Source organism: Scyliorhinus torazame, chromosome 2, assembly GCF_047496885.1.
Source record: "Scyliorhinus torazame isolate Kashiwa2021f chromosome 2, sScyTor2.1, whole genome shotgun sequence".
Taxonomy (NCBI): domain Eukaryota; kingdom Metazoa; phylum Chordata; class Chondrichthyes; order Carcharhiniformes; family Scyliorhinidae; genus Scyliorhinus; species Scyliorhinus torazame.
Window position 1 is genome coordinate 267,763,755 of NC_092708.1, and position 20,746 is coordinate 267,784,500.

General features: G+C 50.0%; 1 protein-coding gene across 1 annotated transcript in view; it reads right to left on the reverse strand.

Moving 5' to 3' along the window:
• LOC140407222 (1-phosphatidylinositol 4,5-bisphosphate phosphodiesterase beta-2-like) overlaps nucleotides 1-20,746 on the reverse strand; it is a 190,485-nt gene that overhangs the window by 37,008 nt on the left and 132,731 nt on the right. The window contains 3 exon segments of the mRNA XM_072494874.1: nucleotides 11,660-11,855; nucleotides 18,518-18,571; nucleotides 19,963-20,032. Coding sequence (XP_072350975.1) covers nucleotides 11,660-11,855; nucleotides 18,518-18,571; nucleotides 19,963-20,032 — 320 coding nt within the window.

A 20,746-nucleotide genomic window follows, 5' to 3' on the forward strand; every position in this document is an offset into this window, starting at 1 on the left:
TGGCTACGGTGGGGGCTGCTGCTGGGGTTACTTTGTTCAGTTCCCGGTAATCAATGGTCAGTCGCCATGATCCATCCGGTTTCCTGACGGGCCAAATCGGTGCGTTGTTTGTGGAGGCTACTGATCTGGGTATGCCTTGATCCAACAAGCTCGCTATCACTTTGGAGATTTCTCCCTCTGCTTCCTGGGGAAATCCGTACTGCTTCTGGGGTTTAGGGTCGGGACCTGTAATGTTCACAAAGCCAGTCAAACTGCCACAGTCGTGCTTGTGCTGTGCAAATGCTGCTTTGTGTTCCTGCAGGACTGCCCTAACTTGTTTGTCTGCACTAATGGCTCGAGGGTCGAACCAGAAGTCTCCTACTGAGCTAATCCTATTTACGTATTCTCCTACTGTGTGTCATGATATTCAGATAAACATCATGGTGCAAACATACATACACACTGATGGACATATCAACGGACCAATCAATACACACACAAAATCACAGCCAATCACAGGCAAGAGCATACACACTATAAAACGGGGAACACGACACTTCCCTCTCATTCCAGCAGGAGACAACTCAGGGCACAGAGCTCACAGCAAGCAACTCAGACATTCACCATGTGCTGAGTGCTTCTCCAAGATAGTGTTAGGGCTAGGTCTACAGGTTAGAGGGTAATGAACGAACCACAGCAACCAGTTTACAGATGTTGTTATTGTTAGTAATAAAACGGAGTTGTACCACCCGCAACCATGTTGGTTCATCTATGTAGCAGAGCACCCAACACGACATAGTACCAGGATTGGAACCCAGCAACTGTGAGACCTACCTACGCATCTTAAGGAATCCGCCATCCTGCACCATGGACACCATCAGCCCGCCGCTCCAAATCGCTGGAAACCTCAGCGTCAACTGGAAGCTGTTTAAACAGCGCTTCCAGTTCTTCCTAGAAGCCACAGAAAGGGAGAAGGCTTCGGACACCAGGAAAATCGCCCTCCTCCTCTCCATGGCAGGGCAACACGCCATCCACATCTACAACTCTCTGGTGTTCGCGGAAGGTGAGGACAAGACAAAGTACAAGACGGTCCTTCTCAAATTCGAGCAACACTTCAGCGTCGAGGTAAATGAGAGTTTCGAGAGGTACCTCTTCCAGCAGCGCCTGCAGGGTAAGGATGTGCCCTTTCAATCTTTCGTAACACACCTCCGTATCCTCGCGCAGTCCTGCGGTTACGAGGCCACCTCCGATTCCATGATTCGGGAACAGCTTGTTTTTGGGGTTACCTCGGGCACCCTACGCCAGCAGCTCCTCAAAATTAAAAGCCTCGCCCTAGCCACCGCCATCAAAGCCTGCGTCCTCCATGAAAACACGACCAGCCGCTACTCCCAATTCCGGGCGGCCGAATTGGCACGGCAGGGGTCCTACGCGGCCAAATCGGCAAGGCAGGGGTCCTACAAGGCCGAGCGGGTCCAGGCGATCGAGTTCCTCCCGGCCCGCGGCCCGGACGAGGGCGGCCATTTTGTGCGCTTTCCGCGGCCTCCCGCGCTTGTACGCGGCAAAAGAGACGTCGATGCAGAGGGACGTGACGCGCAGGCGCGCACTACGCAGGACCGAACTGCGCATGCGCGATGGCGCAACGAATGCCATGATATCACGACGTGCGGCAACTGTGGATCAGCACATTTAAAGCTGCAATGTCCAGCAAAGAACCGACAATGCCTCCGCTGTGGCGAGATGGGCCACTACGCTGCCAGCTGTCGAGCAGCTCAACCTGCCAACGCTCCCCAATTCCGACAGCCTCGCAGGGACGTGCGGACCATTCAGCCTCCGTACTCCGACTCATACCCGGACGATATACAAACCGGTGATACAGACGACCGGGAAGCCTTCCGTGTTGCGGTCATTGACAGGAACCGGATGTCTCCAAGCAGGACCCACCAGCCGATGCCAGTGAACAGTGTCAATCCGGGTGATGAATGGTGTGCCACCCTAACGGTCAACCGATCACCAATAACATTCCGTTTGGACACTGGTGCCTCCGCCAACCTAATAGCATGGTCAGCCTTCTACGCCTTGAAGGTCAGACCACCAATTCGGCTATCCCGTTGTAAGATGGTTGACTACAACGGAAACGTTATCCCGGCCATGGGATCCTGCCAGCTCCAGGTGACACACAATACATACACGGCCACACTGTCCTTCGAGATAGTTGGATCATCGAAGGACTCCCTGCTAGGCGCACAGGCGTGCAAGATCCTCCACCTCGTTCAGCGGGTACACGCTCTGTCTCCAGAAGGCACATCAGACTTCCCGGACGCAGAATTTAGGGCACAGCTCCACTCGCTCCTCGTCCACAACCAGGAGGCATTCGAGGGCATGGGCACATTGCCCTATACCTACAGAATACGGCTCAAACCGGACGCCACCCCGGTCATTCACGCACCTCGCAGGGTCCCAGCACCACTCAAAGACCACCTCAAGCAGCAGCTGCTGGATCTCCAGGACCAAGGAGTGCTATCCCGGGTCACGGAGCCCACGCCATGGGTCAGCTCCATGGTGTGTGTTAAGAAGCCCTCTGGCTAACTCCGGATCTGCATTGACCCGAAAGACCTGAACAACAACATCATGAGGGAACACTACCCCATACCCAAACGGGAAGAGATCACGAACGAAATGGCCCGGGCTAAAATTTTCACAAAGCTTGATGCCTCGAAGGGTTTTTGGCAGATCCAACTGGATCAGTCCAGCAGGAAGCTGTGCACCTTCAACACTCCTTTCGGCAGGTTCTGCTATAACAGAATGCCGTTTGGCATCATCTCTGCATCCGAGGTCTTTCACAGGATCATGGAACAGATGATGGAGGGCATCGAAGGGGTGCGCGTCTATGTTGACGACGTCATCATCTGGTTCACCACACCACAGGAGCACATCAGTCGTCTCCAGTGTGTCTTTGCGCGGATACGGGAACACGGCCTGCGCCTCAACCGAGCCAAGTGTTCTTTTGGCCAAACTGAGCTAAAGTTTCTGGGGGACCACATATCCCAGTCAGGAGTGCGTCCGGATGCAGACAAGGTGAGCGCCATTACAGCCATGCCGCAGCAGTGCTACGCTTTCTAGGCATGGTCAACTTCCTGGGGAAGTTCATTCCCAACCTTGCCTCCCACACGACGGCTCTTCGCCCCTTAGTAAAGAAGTCCACGGAGTTCCAGTGACTACCCGCACACCAGAAGGAATGGGAGGAGCTCAAAATGAAGCTCACCACAGCCCCGGTATTGGCGTTCTTCGACACCTCTCGTGATACGAAGATCTCGATTGATGCCAGCCAGTCCGGCATTGGGGCGGTACTCCTGCAACGGGATGACACTGCATCATGGGCCCCGGTCGCCTATGCCTCGCGGGCCATGACCCCCACAGAACAGCGCTATGCGCAGATCGAGGAGTGCCAGGGTTTGTTAACTGGCATAGGCAAGTTCCACGACTACGTGTATGGTCTCCCCCAGCTCACCGTGGAAACCAACCATCGCCCCCTGGTCAGCATCATACATAAGGACCTGAACGAGATGACCCCTCGCCTCCAGCGCATCCTACTCAAGCTCCGGAGGTACGACTTCCAACTGGGAAAGGACTTCATCATTGCGGATGCCCTATCCAGAGCAGTGAGCACACCGCCCGACTCGGAGGGGTTCGTCTGTCAGGTCGAAGCGCAGGTAGCCTTCACATCGGCAAATCTGCCAGCTGATGATTCAAGTCTGGCCCGTATTCGCCGGGAGACTGCGGCTGACCCCCTTCTACAACGTGTGATGCGCCACATGACGGGAGGGTGGCTCAAAGGACAGTGCCCACAATTCTACAATGTCCGGGATGACTTGGCCGTCATTGACGGTGTCCTCCTAAAGCTGGACTGGATTGTGATTCCACACAGCATGCACAAGCTGGTCCTCGACCAACTACACGAAGGCCATCTGGGGGTTGAGGGCCCGAGGACGGAGGGCCCGAGAAGCTGTATACTGGCCAGGCATCAGCGATGACATTGCCAACATGGTGCTCAACTGCCCCACCTGCCAAAGGTTTCAGCCGGTGCAACCCCCTGAGACGCTTCAGCCCCATGAGTTGGTGATGTCCCCCTGGGCGAAGGTGGGTGTGGACCTTTTTCATGCGCTTGGCAGGGACTACGTCATAATCATAGATTACTTTTCGAATTATCCAGAGGTCATACGCCTGCACGATTTGACATCGTCCGCTGTCATAAGGGCCTGCAAATACACCTTCGCTCGCCATGGCATTCCGCTTACTGTCATGTCGGACAATGGGCCCTGTTTTGCAAGCCAAGAATGGTCTTCTTTTGCTGCTTCGTATGGCTTCACACACGTGACGTCCAGCCCTCTGCATCCCCAGTCCAATGGCAAGGCGGAAAAGGGCGTTCACATCGTCAAGCGGCTCCTCGGCAAGGCTGCTGATGCCAGATTGAATTTCTGCTTAGCCCTGCTGGCCTATCGCTCGGCCCCACTAGCCACTGGCCTCTCACCAGCCCAGCTGTTGATGGGTCACGCCCTCAGGACCACTGTGCCTCCATTCTGGTCCCTACACCCAACTATGCTCCAGTACTGCAAAGGATGTGACAGCAGCGTGCTCAGCAGAAGGTGGCACATGACACTCGGGCAACTGATCATCCTGCCCTGGCGCCTGGAGACAACGTCCGCCTCCACCTACCAGAGGGTGGCTGGTCGGCAACTGCCGAAGTTCTCCGACGCGTGGCTCCCCGCTCGTTCCTGGTTCGCATGCCTGATGGCTCCATTCGCAGGCGCAATCGCCGGGCTCTTCGCCTGCTTCCGTGCTCGTTACATGATCATACACCGGTGCCACGCCCTCCTGTTGTTCCTGATGTCGACTTCGTGGAGCTTCCTGCCACCATGCCCATTCCTCTGTCGCCTGTGGCCAGGCCCATTCCTCAGCCGGTGGATCCTGACCCACCCTTGAGGTGGTCAACCCGAATTCGTCGCCCACCTACTAGGCTGGCCTTATGAGCCTGTTTGAACATTGAACTCACTGACGTATTATGCCACAATGTTAATATGTTTCTTTTTGTCGTTACAGGAGTTCGTTTTGATGCTTAATGTTTACACGTGTTTTGTTTATGGTACAACCTCGTTGCTATGTTGCACCTGACACCTTCCTATGTATATAGTTTAGCCTCATGTACTCATGTACATGTTGTAGATATTGCACACACACATTCAGCTGCACTCAGTACACATCTATATTTATTACCACATAGGCACATATTCTTGTAAAAAAGGGGGATGTCATGATATTCAGATAAACATCATGGTGCAAACATACATACACACTGATGGACAGATCAACGGACCAATCGATACACACACAACATCACAGCCAATCACAGGCAAGAGCATACACACTATAAAACGGGGAACATGACACTTCCCGCTCATTCCAGCAGGAGACAGCTCAGGGCACAGAGCTCACAGCAAGCAACTCAGACATTCACCATGTGCTGAGTGCTTCTCCAAGATAGTGTTAGGGCTAGGTCCACAGGTTAGAGGGTAATGAACGAACCACAGCAACCAGTTTACAGATGTTGTTATTGTTAGTAATAAAACTGAGTTGTACCATCCGCAACCATGTTGGTTCGTCTATGTAGCAGAGCACCCAACACGACACTGTGAGCGTGGCGGGAGCTCGTGCTGCCTTTGCCATTTTCCACACACACTTGTTAACTGGATCAAAAGAGAGGTTATGGGAGCTCATGAAATCGATCCCAAGGATATGTTCTGCTGTCTGGGGCATATCAACTAAAACTATGGCGTGCTTGGTTGCGATGTTCCCTATCTGTATTGCTATAGGGGCTGTGATGTGTCCTTGTTGTAAATGGCCTGTAAAGCCACTGAGTGTAATGGTGTCTGTTGTGGGCCACGTGTCTCGCTGGAACATCGTGGAGGAATTGAGTGCGGTGTGGGACCCTCCCGTGTCCCAAAGAAATTCCACGGGTTGTCCCCGAACTTTGCCTGCTACTACCAGTCAAACGGACTTGTCCCAAAGGGTGTCGCAGACCCAAGTTGGGGAGCCCGAACACCGTCAGTCGGTGCCGTTCATGTCTGCATTCTCTGAACGGTCGCTAACGTTATGGATCGGCTTTGCCCTATTCTTGTTTAGTGTGCCTGTCTGTCGGTTTCTCTGCTGCTTCTGGGGCGCGTTGCACTCTCGTGCAAAGTGTCCTAGCTGTCCACAATTATAACATTCCTGAGCTTTGGGCTGGGGTTGGCTGTTCCTGCCCTCATTTACCCATGCGGGGTTCTGGTGTGCTATAACTGGGTTCATTTCTACCTGCTCTTCATCGGGTGTTATAAATGCGGTTTTGTTGCCCCAAGGGAATGCATTCAGGTATATGCAACTGAGGGCTTTTGCGAGGCAACAGGTGAGGGAATTCCCGCAGCTCCCGACACAAGAGGTGCAGGACAGAGTGATCTCAAAGACATGGGTGGGGGATGGTAAGGTGTCAGATATATATAGGGAAATGAGGGACGAAGGGGAGACTATGGTAGATGAACTAAAAGGGAAATGGGAAGAAGAGCTGGGGGAGGAGATTGAGGAGGGACTGTGGGCAGATGCCCTAAGCAGGGTAAACTCGTCGTCCTCGTGTGCCAGGCTAAGCCTGATTCAGTTTAAGGTATTACACAGGGCACATATGACTGGAGCACGGCTCAGTAAATTTTTTGGGGTGGAGGATAGGTGTGCGAGGTGCTCGAGAAGCCCAGCGAATCATACCCATATGTTTTGGTCATGCCCGGCACTACAGAGGTTTTGGATGGGGGTGACAAAGGTGCTTTCAAAAGTAGTAGGAGTCCGGGTCGAACCAAGCTGGGGGTTGGCTATATTTGGGGTTGCACAAGAGCCGGGAGTGCAGGAGGCGAGAGAGGCCGATGTTTTGGCCTTTGCGTCCCTAGTAGCCCGGCGCAGGATATTGCTAATGTGGAAAGCAGCCAAGCCCCCGGGGGTGGAGACCTGGATAAATGACATGGCGGGGTTTATAAAGCTAGAGCGGATTAAGTTCGTCCTAAGGGGGTCGGCTCAAGGGTTCACCAGGCGGTGGCAACCGTTCGTCGAATACCTCGCAGAAAGATAGACGGAATGGGAAAAAGAAGGCAGCAGCAGCAGCCCAGGATCGGGAGGGGGGGGGGGGGGAACCAGAAGGACTCTCAGGGTTGTTAATATATACTGTATAGTATGTATAGGTCGTTGCTACAGATAATTATATATTGGACTGTTAAATTATATTTTTGGAGAGTGTTACTTGTGACAAGGCAGTTGCCAATTAGGGCTAGTTTTCATTTTTGTTATTTATTATTTATTCATTTTTTTTTTTTTGTTTATAAAATAGGTCATTGTTATTTGTGTTGTTATAATATTGTGTAAAGGATGCACAATGTACTGTGTTGGTTGACCAAAAATTTTCAATAAAATATTTAATAAATGCGGTTTTGCCTGCAATTGATTGCTCCCAAGCGCGGGACAATCTCTTCAAAACCCATTTTTCATTGTGGGCCTCATCTGAGGGGTCATAATTTGCGCAAGCTTTTCATCCTGCTTCTGTGGCGTGCGAGACTAGAATTCGGGTCCATTTGGCCATATTATCTGGGGACAAATGGGCGCGGGCTAACTCTCCAAAAACTGTGGTAAAGTGAATCCACAAACGTCCAGCAAACACTGTGGGGTCTCTGTCTTCTTTCGCCTACACTTATTTAGGCCTTCTACAGGGTCTCCTCTGTTAAAGCCGATCGCATCAAGGATCGCTGTGTGCATCTCTTGGAGTGTGCCTCCTACATTCTGTGGGTCGGGAAGGGCTGCTATGACTGAAGGGTCGAGGCTTAGAACTGTGAGCTTCACTTGCACCTTTTCGTCCAGGCCGTACATGGTAGCCTGTTGTTTGACTTTCGCGAAAAATTGGTGGGGGTCTGAAGTGGGAAGGAACGGTGTAATTGTTCCACATGTGTCCTGTAATTGGGTCACGGTTAACGGCGTTGTGTAAAAGAAATCTACTTCTCCTTCTCCTGCGGCCCTGCGGTGTGTTGTTACAGGGTTCATGGGGGTGTGTTCTGCCTGTTCGGTTGGGGGTTGTGGCGCTTTCCTTTTCTGGGTTTTTTCCTGCGTACATGTCCCATGTACGTATCTATGGGCAGTCTCATTCAATTCCTGCCAATCGGGGCCGTTTTCTTGATCTAATTGGGGTCCGAATGTACTCTGAAAGCCATTTTGCACGGACAGCAGAGATTGCAATTCTGCAATTTGCTTCCGGCACTTTGCATGGTCTACTGAGCTCAGCCTTTGTTCCGTCGTGGAAGTGTGGCGTGCTCGTAGGGCTGCTTTTAAATCGTCTACCTCACTGGTTCTGTCTCTCTCCTCTATCTCTCTACGGAGTGTCCTAATGACCTCCTCTGTGCCTCGCAATTGTGCCAAACAGGACACGATTGCCATCAGCTTGCGAGCTTTCCCTAAGCTCTTCTTGTGGATCTCTGACAGGTTCTCCCACCAAGTATGTCCTATACTCCCGGGTCCTGTTTCCTCATTATCACAGAATTCACTCCAAAGGGGCCATCCTTTCCCTTTGAGATATTTCCTGATCTAATCTTCCCAAACAGGACACTGTTCTACTCTACTGGTTGCTGCGACCTCGAATTCCTGGGGGTTCATAAGGCGTTCCATTGCCTTCATTGCCATTCTCTCCATCTGGGATCTCTACTGAATTTGGAACAGGGGGTGATAAAGCGGTGATGTAAACACGGGTAAGGTTTACGCTAATTTCCGGCCTACTAAACGCACGACAGTTGTTCGCAACAAAATCTCCCAGGTTTACCTTATATCCCTGTTAGTACGCATGCATTAACACACTTCCGAATCTCAGATGCTTGATCAGTACTCTTTTGACGCTTGTCGTTTTTCTTTCTGTTCCCAATTGGATTCTCAATTCAAATTTTGGGTTCTCTCGGAGTGGTTAGGCCACTTCTAAATCGAGTCCCTTCAGATGTTGCCAGTAAATGTTCTGCTGTCTTTTGGTTGGTTCTTAATTTAACTCTACTTAATCACGTTTGCTCAAGAGTTGCTAGGTATCTTTCAACACCGCCACAATGTTCAGAATCGAATACTGATCAATGACTCGATACACTAGTTAGTAAGTTCAAAAGCAATGCTCATTTATTTACACACAGTCAAATCTACTCATGCATAAACTCTACAAACTAAACTACCACTATTACTAAAGCCTATACTTAGCTTTGGGCGCCCACTCAGTCAGAGGAACAATGGCCGTTGCTCGGTTCTGAGGCTGCTGGGTTGAGCTGTTTACAGGGTAGCAACTAGGAGCATCTATCTCGTAGCGTGCGTTGACTTGGAACTTACTTGGTCTGCTGTAGCTGCTAGGCTGGTCTCTCTCTTCACTGAGAGCCAAAGCCAAAGGAGGACGTTCTCCCTTGAGGGATACCTCTTATTCTGCAAAGGGCTTCGTGCTCTTTTGGGCGGGCCTTGAACTTGGCCTCAACTAATTGGGTCTTTCCCAATCATCGGTATCGATTTTCCTCCAATAGAGGGGTGGTTCCCTGATCGCTGGGCGTGTCCTGGTGACTGTCAGTCTGCTTTGTCTTAGCTTCTTCTGGCGCCGGGGTGTCTGTCCTAACATTGAGTATCTAAATGTTTCCCTTTTGTCCCCGGAGATGGCTCATTAGTATGTAAATCGTTTGGAAGTTTCTGTCCTGTCTGAGCGTTTAAGGTTCTAATCAACAGACAGAGTTGCACCTGCTTGTTTCTTTGCATTGTCCAATTTTCCCTGCAGTTTTTGCAAGTGTCCATTTTGTAATCAGGACGTGGCCATCCCAGGTGCTACAGATACAAAGCCTTTAGGCTTGAATTTTTGCCATTTTTAATCATCCAAACTTTTCTTAATACTGTGGCCCTATTTGCCTCTTGCCCTTGTTTACCCTGTCTTACTGTTTTTGCATTTTACTGTTCTTTCTTTTATTACTGTTCTTTTTTCTCTTTTCCTTGTCACCCTGCTTAGGTTGCCAATCCCTTGGCATTCTAGTTTAAACCCTCCCAAGCCAATCTAGCAAATACTCCCCCTAGGACATCAGTCCCGGTCCTGCCCAGGTGTAAGCCGTCTAGTTTGTACAGATCCCACCTCCCCCTGAACTGGTCCCAATGAAACCCTCTCCCTCACAGCCCCCTTCAGCCATGTATCCTGCTAGTCCTACTCTGACTAGAACATGGCACTGGTAGTAATCCTGAGATCACTATCTTTGAGGTCCAACTTTTCAACTTACTTCCCAACTCTCTAGATTCTGCATTTAGGACCTCATCCCTTTTTTTACCTATGTCGTTTGTACCATGACCACTGGTTGTTCATCCTCCCCCTCCAAAATGTCCTGTACCCACTCTGAGACACCCTTGACCCGAGTACCAGGGAGGCAACATACTATCCTCAAATCTCATTTGCGGCTTCAGAAACGCCTATCTATTCCCCTTACAAATGAATGCCCTATAACTATTGCACTCCCACACTTCTTATTCCTCCCTTTCAGCAGAACCAACCGTGGTGCAACAAATTTGGCTGTTGCTGCTTTCCTCTGAGAGACCATTCCTCTCAACAGTATCCAATGGGGTATATCTGTTTTGCAGGGGAATGGCTACTTGATTCCTGCACTTGCCTGCCTGGTTCTCTTGCTCTGCCTGGTGGTCATCCATTCCCTTCCTGCCTGTGGAGTCTGAGCCTGCGGTGTGACCAGGGCGGGATTCTCCAAAATCCCGGGCAAGTGTTGACGCCGGCGTAAACACCGGAGTGGTGCATGTCGGTGTCAACGGGCCTCCTGGCCCAGCAATTCGGCGGTCCTCAGGGGGCCAACACGGCGCCGCAGTGCTGCGCGTTGCTCCGGCGCCGAAAGGCGGCCCTGCACTGCCGGCGCGGGTCTGTGCATGCACATGACGGTCATTTCCGCGCAGGCACATGCACGCGACGGCCATCTCCGTGGTGGCGCTTCCGCGTGGTGACCATTTCAGTGCCGGCGCCAAGCAACATGGCGGAGCCCTACAGAGGGCCCGCGCGGAAGGAGGTAGGCCCCCTCTAGATCGTGGGTGCCCGCCGATTGGTAGCCCCCGATCACGAGCCTGGACGCCTTGGAGGCTCACCCCCCCCCGGAGTCTGATCCCCCCCCCGCCTCCCCACCAGGACGGCCACCGCGGCCACGTGTCCGAGCTCCTGCCGGGTGGTACCAGGTTGGAACCACGCTGGCGGGAATCGGCAGGAATTCAGCCGGCCGACCAGAGAGAATCACCACGGGGGCCTCCCGTACGGTTGGGATTGATGCCAATTCTTCCAAGGGTTGCTGGAAAATCGCATCCCGGTGGGAATTTCCCACGTCACCAGCGATTCTGCGACCTGGCGCGGGCTCGGAGAATCCTGGCCCATGTCTCTATATGTCTCTACCGTTCAGTATATGGGACTGTGTATGGGGAATTTGATGAGTTGGATGAAGCACAAAATGTATGTGCAACGACAGGGAATTGGATGGAGTACAGAGTCTATGCGCAGCCACAGGGAATTGGAGGGGTTACAGTGTGTGTGAAAGGGTGAGAAGTTGGGTGGGCTGCAGTGTTAAACTGGCATGCTTACCACTTTTTCTTGTGTCCTTTGCTAAGACTGAAACTTTTCTTGCGTAGTTCTGAGAAGCTGCTGGAATATTTCTGTATCACATCTTTCTTCTTCTGACATTTCCTCTCCAGTTCCTTCAGTTCCTTCTCTTGCTTCTTCTGTACTTTGACAAAGGCCTTGTGGGTCTTAAGCTCATCTATCGTCAGGGGCTCCAACTCTGGGAGAAAAAAAAAAAAATAATTTCAATAGATTGGAGAGCACAGACACCGCAGAACTGGCAGCAGTGAATGATCACATCGGGCTGAGAAATCAGAAAAATCTTAATCAGGAACCTCAGCGATTTCAAACTTACCCTCCTCAGGTTTCAAAGAGAAAGGATAGGAAAATGGTGAGTAATCCACCCTGAGGCGGTGGGTCGGACATTGAAATATTTTAAGGATGCTTTGTACAGCCATCGTAAATATTATTTATTCTTTAAACCCATGATAACTAGATTTGTCAGGCCTCAGGAATCCTGGTAGTTAAAAGGAGGCTGATTCCAGGAGGAAAGTGCTTTCACTACACTGATTGTGGGGCAGGAAGAGGAGTAATGCCCCCGCCAGGGCCAAAAAGCTTAACCTGTAAAACCTGCCACCATGTGTCTGCAATCGGACCATCTCGCCTGCGAAACTTCTCCATTCCCTCACCTCTCCCCCTCGATCTCCCCAACCATCATCTCATCCCCACCATCTAACAAAGAGAGCAAAGAAAAGTACAGCACAGGGACAGGCCCTTCAGCCCTCCAAGCCTGTGCCGATCATGATGCCCTGACTAAAAGAAAAACCTTCTGCCCTTACTCGGTCCACATCCCTCTATTTCCTCCCTATTCATGTACCCAGCAAGATGTCTCTTAAATGCTGCTAATGTGCCTGCTTCCACCACATCCTCTGGCAGCGCGTACCAGGCACCCACCAGTCTCTGCGTGAAAAACATTCCCCGTACATCTCCCTTAAACTTTCCCCCTCTTACTTTGAACCTGCGCCTCCTTGTAAGACTATAAGACCATAAGACACAGGAGCAGAATTAGGCGACTCGGCCCTTCGAGTCTGCTCCGCCATTCAATCATAGCTGATATTTTTCTCATTCCCATTCTCCTGCCTTTTCCCCATAACCCCTGATCCCCTTATTAATCAAGAACCTATACACCTATGTCTTAAAGACACTCAGTGGTTTGGCCCCCTTTAATCTGAGATTGTAATTGACTCTTCCACCCTTGGAAAAAGCCTCTGATTATCCACCTTGTTATGCCTCTCGTAATTTTGTAGACTATCAGGTCTCCCCTCAGCCTCCGTCTTTCCATTGAAAACCATCTTGGTTTATTCAAACTCTCCTCAAGAGCAGGCAACAACCTGGTGAACCTCCTTTGCATTTTCTCCAAAGCTTTCACATCCTTCAGATAATGTGGTGACCAGAACTGCACACAATACTCCAAATGCGGCCTAACCAAGGTTTTATACAGCTGCAACAAGATTTCCCAATTCCTGTATTCAATGCCCTGGCTGATGAAGGCAAGCATGCCATATGCATTCTTAATCACCTTTGCCACTTTTAGGGAACTGTGGACCTGCACACTCAGATCCTGTCATGATATTCAAACACACACATCATGATAGACACACCAACAGACAAATCAGAACACACAACACCACAACCAATGACAGAAAGATATAAAAGCACAGACACGACCCCCCGGTGGTCAGTATTAGCTGCAGAGGAGGACCAGGACAGATCTGCTACCAAACACACTCAGGGAGACAGCACGTGCAGAGTATCCAGAACGAACTGTATTATAAGAGTTAAAATAAAATAGAGTTGTACCACATACAACTGTGTTGGCTCATCTGTGCACCAGAGCACCCAACACCACATGGTACAGGAGTGGATCGATACCTGCCGGCATACCTCAGTGTACAGAGACAACCAGCAGTGCCCAGGCAAAATGATAGAGCTCCCGGTTCCGCAGCCGCTCCAGTGCTATGGCGATCTCCGCGAAAACTGGCGGCGATTCCGGCAAGTGTTCGAATTGTTCCTGGTGGCAGCTGAACTCCAAGACCAGGATGATAGCGAAAAAATTGAATTTCTCCTCACCATCGCCGGTGCAAGGGCAAGAGAAATATTCACAAGGTTCAGGTTCTTCAGGAGCAGCAAAGGTACGATTACCAGGCAGTCCTGGACAAATTCTCCAAGTACTGTGAAGAAAACGCAATCCAATCGGCAAGTAAAGGTAAGAAAAGCTGCAGTACTCACCTCGTGGCTGGGATCCCGGAGCCCGAATTCCCAGAGGCCGAAATCCCGGGCCTGAGAGAGGGCTGGGTCGAGGTCGGCGGCCATCTTGCTAAAGGTATCACGCTAGCACAGTTGCGCGAGCAGTGCGCAGAACCGGAAGTTTCGTTTGCGCATGCGCGAGATGCTGCGCATGCGCAGTCAAGAAAACGGCAATCGGTAAAGGAACAGCGATCTGAGCATGCGCAGTCGCTTCCTACGTGCTACATACCGAGCGTCAGGATGTCAGAGGCCCCAGACTGCACCAATTTAAAGGGGAAACGTCCCAAATCTAATTTAAAAGGGAAACGTCCCAAATCAAAAAAACAAAAATCTGTTAAAGCTGTAAAACAACCTTCCCTCACCTGGAATGACAGCACATTGCCGCAAATTGACCCAGGAGATGAATTTGACCTCCGAAGAACCCTCCGACAAGCAGTTACCTACGCACAAGCCGATGATTCCGACCTCGAATACTTCGATGATGATCTTTACAGTGTTTCCGGACCTCGCGAGCCCAATGATAGCTCCGTGGTCCTATACGACTATGACTCGGACGAACCTTTCGTGTTGCACATTGGCGGCCCCCACATTGAATCCGACGCAGATGCGGATTCATTTTTCGGATTTGAGGATCTTCAATCCAGCAGATATGACGTCCCAACTTATCAGTACCGGATGATGCTGCAGCCTGACATTAACAGACAGGGAGCGCTGCAAGCACACGGAGAGCGCCCTGCTGCCACACAGAGCGTGGTCCACGTCCCGCTCAACGTTCCCGACTCTATGAAAGAAGACATGCAAGACTCCAGAGCGCAGTCCTCGCATGAACCAGAAGTGACTCCAGTGTCACAAGCCTCCACAGCAAGCTCGTGGACAGACTCCACAGTTGCAGAAACGCAAGACTCCAGAGCGCAGTCCTTGCACGAACAAGAAGTGACTCCAGTGTCACAACCCTCCACAGAGAGCTCGTGGACAGCCTCCACGATAGAAGCAACGCAAGACTCCAGAGCGCAGTCCTTGCATGAACAAGAAGTGACTCCAGAGTCACAAGCCTCCACAGGGAGCTCGTGGACAGCCTCCACGATAGAAGCAACGCAAGACTCCAGAGTGCAGTCCTTGCAGGAACACGACCATGAGGGTCTAGCAACCTCTCCTGACCAACCAGCGGCAGACGATGCAAGTCTGCCATGCTCACGTGAACAGCAAGAAGGCTATAACAGCCTACCATGCTCCACTACACAGCAGCATGACCATGACGGTCTCTCATGCTACAATGAAGGGCACAGCGCTGAAGACTGTTCAAGCCCAACTGAAGACAAGCCAAAGGAATCGCCTCGTCCAAGCCCGAAGAAAAAAGGTTTATGCGCTGACCTTCAGGATCATTATAGCCGAACAGAGATGAATAATGCTGCACGGCCACAGAAGGATGCTGAGGATTTGCTAAAGAAATTAATTGAATGTTTAACTTGCAAGGAGCAGACTGAGAACTGCCAGTGTTTTAGTACGGATCGAAAAAATGGACAAGACATTGATCCTCAGTTAATGGAGATAACACAACCTGAATCATATCTACAGCAGGGACAAATGTCTCCCTTCAACACAACGCCGCAAAGTCCCAACTTCGAAGACCAGCAGTTAGTCAGTAATGACTCTTCAAACCTTGAGGGGCACATTAATTGCATTGAACCTATACACACTCCACTGATAAATGAGCAGAACATTGGAGCAAGAATCCTGAGGACACCGACATCGAGTAGCCAGATAACGAATTTAAAACCCACAGCAGTTTCAAGTGAACCAAGTGTGCTTTCCACTAATGGTGAAGATGCAGATAAGGTCGACCCGATTATCCATTGTACCACACTAACCCCAGTGATTAAGCAGTTATGTATGGGGAGTATAATGTGGGCAATTGAGAACAGTAAAAGAGAGACTGTGACCATGCCAGTCCCAGCAAAATCAGACCCAGAGACCATGAAGGCATGTACATTAGACAAAGATACATATGAGGTACCTGAGAAGAAAAGTGAAACGGAATGTTCTTTGGAAAATAGTACAATGTCGATAGAAACATTGGATCCTATATTCGAGACCATACATATGGGAGAATTTGGGGATAATAAACAAGGTTCTGCAATGTCTGGGGGAAGATTTAAAATTCCAAAGAAGAAAAGCCCAAATGAAGGACAACGGCAAGACAATGACAGTCCACCGACATGGTGTGCACCACCAGATGAAAACTCTTGACAATTTACCCAACCCTAGTGAACAGCAAGCTGCTAATGAGGATCTATCCACGGGATGTGAGACGAGTGACGACAGCATCCCACTTCCCATGCAAAAGGTGCAAGGTGACAGACCTCGCCTAGTGCGTACCGAGGCACTCGACGATCACGGTGGGACCACTGACGACTGCGGTGGTGGCGCACCGCTTCCACCCTCGATGGCTCGAGCCTCTCCACTGGTTGGTGCATTCCTGCATGTTCCGACTCCAGAAGTGCAGCTTCAGGGAATCTCGGCTGCCTCCAGTGAACCTGTTGGGACTCCAGACGGGGGGCATCGACGGAAGGCAGACCGGACTCCAGATGGGGAGCAGCCAAGCGCCGACTCTGATTCGCGCACGCCAGACCTTGCTCCGGACGGGCGGTGTCGCGGCCTCGGTGATGGCACGCTCAGGGTGACGGCGGATGCCACGGCGACAGGGAATGGATCGCGTGGCAGTCCCACTGGGTCGGCAGTGGCAACCAGCACCGGCGGTCCAAGATGGACGCACCAATTCGCGCCATCGCCAGACGTTGATGCGAGCAACAATTCTCTCTCCAAGGCGACATGCTTCGACGTTTCTCTGCGGAGTCGCCCTTCCGGCACAGCAGGTGGCCGGAACCAGCGTGCACGGTCTTGGCCAACTTCCACATCTGGCACAGTCATCGCCTTGCATGATATTAGTGATGGTGCTACTTCGATGGCAACGACCCATCGGCTACAAGATGCCGTCCACCACAAACATAAAAAGAAAAAAGACTCCACCTTGTTCCTGGCATGCAGGGCGGATGGATTGGTGCATAGGCGCAATCAGCGAGCTTTGCGCCGCCTTCCACGCTCGCAACTGAACCGTACGCACACGCCGGATCCTCCACTGGTTCCCAAGGATGACTTCGTGGAGATGCCACGGATCATGCCCCTTCCATCGCCACCAGAACCAAACCACAGCCAAGGCAACACTAACAAAGATGTTGAATGTTATATTTGCACGAATGAAAAAACCAAGCACTGCACGAAGTACAACAAATGGTAAAGTAGAGACTTCGGCAACAGCATCACCTCCAACAGTCCAAGGTGAACCAGTGTGACCACAAATCTCCACAGCTGAACCGGCTTGAGGACCAGCCCATTCTTGAGGCGGTCACCCATTAGACTGGACTTATAACGCTGTTCATACGTTCAAAAAGTCAAACACTTCTGTATTATAACCTGTTGTTGTTTATTGTTCCAGATATCGTCTGACCGGGCCACTGTTCAAGTTTTTTTTTTCTCTCTCGCATCCATGTTTTGTTATGGTACAACCTTGTTAGTGTGACGCACCCGACATCGCCCCATGTAAATAGTTACGTCATATACACACGCTGTACACAACACACACACACACTCTTAGATGCACTCACGACACAATTATATTTATAACCACGTAGGCACATATCTTTGTAAAAAAGGGGGATGTCATGATATTCAAACACACACATCATGATAGACACACCAACAGACAAATCAGAACACACAACACCACAACCAATGACAGAAAGATATAAAAGCACAGACACGACCCCCGGTGGTCAGTATTAGCTGCAGAGGAGGACCAGGACAGATCTGCTACCAAACACACTCAGGGAGACAGCACGTGCAGAGTATCCAGAACGAACTGTATTATAAGAGTTAAAATAAAATAGAGTTGTACCACATACAACTGTGTTGGCTCATCTGTGCACCAGAGCACCCAACACCACAGATCCCTCTATATGTTAATGTTCCTAAGGGTTCTGCCATTTACAGTATAAGTCATACCTGGATTTGATCCTCCAAAATGCATTACCTCGCATTTGTCCGGATAAACTCCATCTGCCATTTCTGTATCCAAGTCTCCAATCTATCTATATCCTGTTGTATCCTCTGACAATCCTCGGCACTATCAACAACTCCACCAATCTTTGTGTCATCCGCAAACTAACTAATCAGACCACCCACATTTTCCTCCAGATCATTTATATTAACTACAAACAACAGAGCCCCAGCACCAATCCTTGCAGAACATCACTAGCTACAGATCTCCATTCTGAAAAACACCCTTTCACCACGACTCTCTGTCTTCTATAACCAAGCCAGTTCTATATCCATCTAGCCAGCCCACCCCTTGCCACCCTACCTGCTCCTCCACCGTGCCTTTCTGCTGTAGGCTTTCCCAGTCAAAAGGGGGCCAGCCCGTCCAAAATTGAAAAGTGTCAGTTTTCTGTTTTTTTTCCTTAACCTCCACCCTTCCACACTGAACACAGAGCCCTGTAAATGTTAGGGCCACTGACTTACCTGTGATGTCTTTAGAGGATTCTTCATTCCCAAGACAAGTTGGAACGTTAGGAGCTGGAAGAAAAGAAGATAGTTTGGGTACTGTGGTCTGAATTCATCCAAATAATCCCTGCCTCCACTGGCTGAGCAGAGGGCTTGACAGTTCTCATCAGCAACACCAGAGGGTGGTCTTGCACCATCTTTATGACTCAGAGGTCACGGCTCAAAATTGTGTTCAGCTACGTTTATCTTTGACGCGGCTATATTACAGGTGCAGTTGGAACAAACTGGTGTCGCTTGTTTAATCTCTCTGCTCCTTTCCTCATCTACTTGCCCAACCCTTGGTTATCTGCTCGTATCTGACTTGTTAGCCAGCTCCAGCTCCCTCTCCGCTGTGCCTCAGCGGCTGACACTCTTTGTCTCTGAGACAGGAGGTTGTAGATCCAAGTGCCCACTACAGAAATTAGCACAACATCTAGGCTGACACTCCACAGCAGTACTGAGGGAATGCTGAATACTGAGGGGCTACCTTTCAGGCGAGGCATTAAAAGACTTCAGCTGCTTTCTGAGGTGGTTGTAAAATATTCCATGATCCGGTTGAAAGTCGAGCAGGTGAGCTCTGGTGTCCTGGCCAATATTTATACTTTAAACAGATGATCTGGTCATTGTCAGGTTTACCTCAGTTGCCTGGAGAGCTGTGATGCAGAGCGAGGCCAACAGCACGGGTTGAATTACTGTACTGGCTGAGGTTATTCAGAAGGCTCAACTTTGCCCCTTGCCTGAGGTGTGGTGATCCTCGGGTTATATCACCCTCTTTGGACAGCCTATGATCATCTGGGACTAGGGTGACTTTCCATTGTCACATTGCTGTACATGGGATCTCACTGCAGAAATTGGCTGCTTCCTACATTAAGACAGTGAGTACACTTCAAAAAGTGTTTCATTGGCTGTAAAGAGTGTTGTCAAAGGTGCTATATTAATGCAAGTTTTCTGAATTGGCCTTGAATCTTTTTCTTCTGACCTATCACCTTTCAGGGTTTGGTCAGTCTGTGCCCTTCTGCTGAAGTGCACTGATCTCCAACAGTTCACTCCACAACTGCAAACCACTCACAATAAACAGCTGATTGTCCTTGATTTACAAGATCATTCCTCAGTATCACTCAATTCAACAGAGGGGAGGGAAGCAGGATAGGTTGGAGACAGCTGAACAGAAGGTGAATTGAAAATGAAAGCAAAATACTGCGGATGCTGGAAATCTGAACTAAGAGAAACTGCTGGAAAAGCTCAGCAGGTGTTGCAGCATCTATGGAGAGAGAAACAGAGAGTTAACGTTTCAAGTCCGTAAGACCCTCCTTCAAAGCTTGAGTTCAAAAATGCTGGATTGTCCCAGCTCACCCCCTTTGAACTGAATGACTCTCCCCTGAAACCAAAATGAACCCATAAAAGGTGGAGGGATATTTATTTACTGCATGGCTCACTGGTGTCCATTGCTCCATCACCACTCTCCAGCATCTGTGTTTTCTCCTCTGGGACACTCTGCAAAGAACAGACAAGATCCATATGTCAATAGTTGATTCAACCTCCCCAAGCCCTTTAAAACCAGTACACAAAGGAATTTGCACATTACAATCCAATATCAATGGAGCCTGTATTTACATGTTGGCCTTATTACGGTCTGATAACAAAAAGGTCTGTACATTACATTCCAATATTAAACGAGTCTGTATAACAGAAAGGGGAGTGATTCTCATGACTTTTTTCATTATCTGTTCTTTTAGCACATTGGAATCCAAATAATCTACTGTTTCCCAACAGTGTTCTCTCGCTCGCTGGCACTGTTCTCAGAGGCAACACACTTGGTCCCATATATCATCTGCTCAAAGCCAACATACTGTGAATACCCATCATCACCCCCCATCTCTCTCCAGTTCTTCTATTATACTCCGGCCTCCGTTGTTTCTGCAATTACACCCCCCATCATTCCCATTTCCCCCATTTATCCCCTGTCATTCCCCATTTACGCTATTGAAATGAAATGAAATGAAAATCACTTATTGTCACAAGTAGGCTTCAAATGAAGTTGTCTTTCACCCACTGCTCTATTATTCCCCCCATCTCTCACCATTTTCCTTTTATCCCTCCCCATCTCTCACAGTTTCCCCATTATACACACCTCTCCACTGCATCCCTATTTTAAAAAAAAATCATTCACGAGATGTGGCTGTCGCTGGCTGGTTCAGAATTTTATTG